General features: G+C 37.9%; 1 protein-coding gene across 1 annotated transcript in view; it reads right to left on the bottom strand.

Annotated features, from left to right (window-relative positions):
- Nucleotides 1-3344, bottom strand: part of DOCK8 (dedicator of cytokinesis 8) — a 90180-nt gene that overhangs the window by 6283 nt on the left and 80553 nt on the right. The window contains exons 38-40 of the mRNA XM_015818030.1: nt 2891-3083; nt 1526-1669; nt 483-614 (exon numbers count right to left, since the gene is read on the bottom strand). Of these exons, the coding sequence (XP_015673516.1) occupies nt 483-614; nt 1526-1669; nt 2891-3083 (469 nt within the window). The remainder of the gene's footprint in view (nt 1-482; nt 615-1525; nt 1670-2890; nt 3084-3344) is intronic.

Raw genomic sequence — 3344 nt, 5'->3', positions numbered from 1 at the left:
TCCTTCTCTTCGTTAAACTAGACATACCCAACTCCAGCAATCGTTTTAGCCTTATATGTTTTAGCCTCCAGTCCCCTAATCATCTTTGTTGCTCTTCTCTGTACTCTTTCTAGAGTTTCAACATCTTTTTTACATTGTGGTGACCAAAACTGGATGCAGTATTCCAAGTGTGGCCTTACCAAGGCATTGTAAAGTGGTATCAATACTTCACGTGATCTTGATTCTATCCCTCTATTAATGCAGCCTAGCACTGTGTTGGCTTTTTTGGCAGCTGCAGCACACTGCTGGCTCATATTTAAATGATCGTCCACTAGGACTCCGAGATCCCTCTCACAGTTACTACTATTGAGCAAGGTACTCCCTATACTATACCTGTACATTTGGTTTTTCTTGCCTAAATATTTGGTTTTTCTTGCCTAAAGCCTGAAAGTATCTTCCTAACCTATATACAAATACTGTAGCCTAACAACAGAAAAAAGTACCTTATTTATTATGCTCTCAAAAGCCTTTTGGAGTTTACTATGAACAGAAGAAAGCTTCCTAAAATCTCGATTTGCTTCCAAAATGGGGATGACAATCTTGCAAACCTCATTGACAGTTTCATACAGTCCTCCCTTGTGGAAAGAAAAAAACATTTTTAAAATAGTTTCAGTCATTTATCAGAAAATTACCACATTCAGAGCATCATGCCTGACGAAGAAATGTTTGCTTTGTTGTACATTATTGTACCCAGAGAAGCAACAGTGACAAGGCTCACATGCTCACAACCCTTGAGTTTTCACAACATGCTAAACAAAACCAAGCAAAGTGTACTATTGCTTAATGCAATATATATATATATATATATATATATATATATATATGTCCAACCTTGGCAACTTGAAGTCCTGGGGACTTCAATTCACAAAATTTCCCAGCCAGCCATGCTGGCTGAGGAATTCTGGGGGTTGAAGTCCATAAGTCTTAAAGTTGCCAAGGTTGGATTTCCCTGGACCAAACAAAAAAAATGTACAATTTAATATAGAGAGCTTCACGTTCACTTCTTTAAGCAAAGAAGCCATCAAAGCATTTTCTTGTACCCATGAATGCAACAGTGCCCTTATGTACCCATCCACTCTAGGTTTTAACCCACTTATGTTTTTAACCAAGCAATGCAAATAAGCAGGACATGAATATTTTAAATTAAACAATGTCATTTATTAGGAAGTATTTCTTCTCTGTTGCAGTATTAGTGCTCTAAAATAGCATCCCCCTGGAAATGCATATGGCTCCCTCTCCACAACTGTTGTACAAGTCTATGAAAAGCTGGCTTGGCTCTCAGGCTTGGCGTTAAGAGGGCTGCCAAGCCTCTGTTAGTTTTCTTTTGATGCATTGGATTGTTTGTTCTGGATGTATATGTCTTTTACTTTCATTTTATTGATCCTACTTTTAAAGATGTAAGCTCCCTAGAGTTGCAGCAGTCTGTAAATCCAATTAAAGACATATATAAATAAACAAAATTAAAAGATGGTGTACTATTACTCACAGTGTTAAAAAGCTCAGCTGCATTTTCCAACAGTCCCACCAACCCGTTCTCTGAGAAATATCTTCCCGAGCAAACTCCATCTTCATCTGGAGACAGAATATCATCTGAGACAGCAGACTCTTCTAGGACATTGGAGGAAATATTCTGAAAAAGAGAACAAGAAGGTGGAGAATAGACAACTCTAGATATTGTATTCGATTGTAAATTGTAAATCTTTATTCATTTTACTTTTTGTTTTATATTATTAAAATGTAATCTGGCAAAAAAGAAAAAGAAAAATAGCTGCACGGAGGCTTTTGCCTACAAACACCCAAAATTTGCTGACAAATGTTCAATTTTTTGTGCCAGTTTTAAAGTATTCAGGATGGCTTTCGAAACTGAAGGATGCATGGGGGACACTACCACACACTAGAAAGAAGACTGAACTTAAGGTAAGGACAGAAAGCAATGAACACAAGAGAATTTAGGTTTGTCAAATGCAACAATTTGGAATGTGTGGGCTTTGGATGTGCACATTCATATTCTCCATAAGTTCTGGTTTGGACAAGGGACCACATCTCTGCCCAGACCCCTATAACCCTATAATAAATAATAAGAAGATAAGACAATCATTGTAAGGATAAATAGGGTAAAATAACCTTGCAGATATTTGTGTAATGTAGTGCTTTCTCTTCACAAGTCCACTGCTTCAGTAGCATGCTTCTCCTGATTTGCATTCTGCTTCACTCTAAGTTACAACTCACTCTAATATATTTTCTTTCTGTTCAGTCGTGTCCAATTCTCAGAGGCTGCCTGGACAAGGCCTTTCAGTTTTCTTGGCAAGGTTTTTCAGAAATGTTTGCCTCCTTTCTAGCGCCAAGAGGAATTGACCGGTCCAATGTCCCCCAACTGGCTTCTAATCCAAAGCAGGACTAAAATTTATGGTCTCCTGGTTTCTAGCCCGATGCCTTAACCATTATAGCAAATTGGCTCTCTACTCTAAATTAGATAACATAAATTGATACTTTGCCTATTTTTTGGGCACAGTGTGTGGCACAGAGCTACTAGGATGGAACAATAAGTTTTTGGATTTCTAAACTAATTACACTGAATATGTAGTTTTCAGTGTGCAGGTATGCCGAGTACATAGAAAGGATTTAAATCTTGCAAGCTTCTTATCTGCCTAGAAAGATTCATACAGTACCATTAATAAGAAGTAGGCTCTGCTTTTCCCTGCTTTATTTCTGCAATCTGCTTTGACTACTGGTTTTCATCCTGTCACTCTTGCTAAGCTTCAGTGGATGTGCTCAGGATCTGTGGGATCAATCTAGCTTAACCAGGACGTTACAGAAAAAGACTTGCATGAAAGGAGTAATTTGCTCCTACCTGGAAAGTGACGCTTCCGACTGGCAGATAACTATGGTCCTCTAACATGCTCAAATATTCTGCAACAAGAGCAGCAGCATGAATGAGGCACATGGCAGCTTCGGTGTAGCATTTCTTCTTGGTGTGCTTCTCTGCCATGTTCTGAAGCCAGGTGAGCCTTAAGTCAGGTGAAGTCTGATATCCTTTGGCAATTCTAAGAAAATAACGTGGTAAAAAGCATGCTTTGTTTGGCTTCAGGTTGAATGATGAAAGATATCGTATTATTTTAGCTTGAAAGCACAGCATCTAGCTTGAAAAGGGCAAGTAACTAGAAAATAATAATATTCCATAGAATTTTACCACTAAAAAGGTTACATCAGAATTGCATCATAAAGATCTCTTTCCTTACATTTTGTAACACATTTCTAATGAGTCTTTATATAGATTTTTAAACACACACACACACACACACACA

The sequence above is a fragment of the Protobothrops mucrosquamatus genome, unplaced genomic scaffold (assembly GCF_001527695.2).
Source record: "Protobothrops mucrosquamatus isolate PMUCROS unplaced genomic scaffold, P.Mucros_1.0 scaffold667, whole genome shotgun sequence".
Lineage (NCBI taxonomy): Eukaryota > Metazoa > Chordata > Lepidosauria > Squamata > Viperidae > Protobothrops > Protobothrops mucrosquamatus.
The sequence above is the reverse complement of the archived record's forward strand: the minus strand, read 5'-3'. Positions and strand labels throughout refer to the sequence as shown.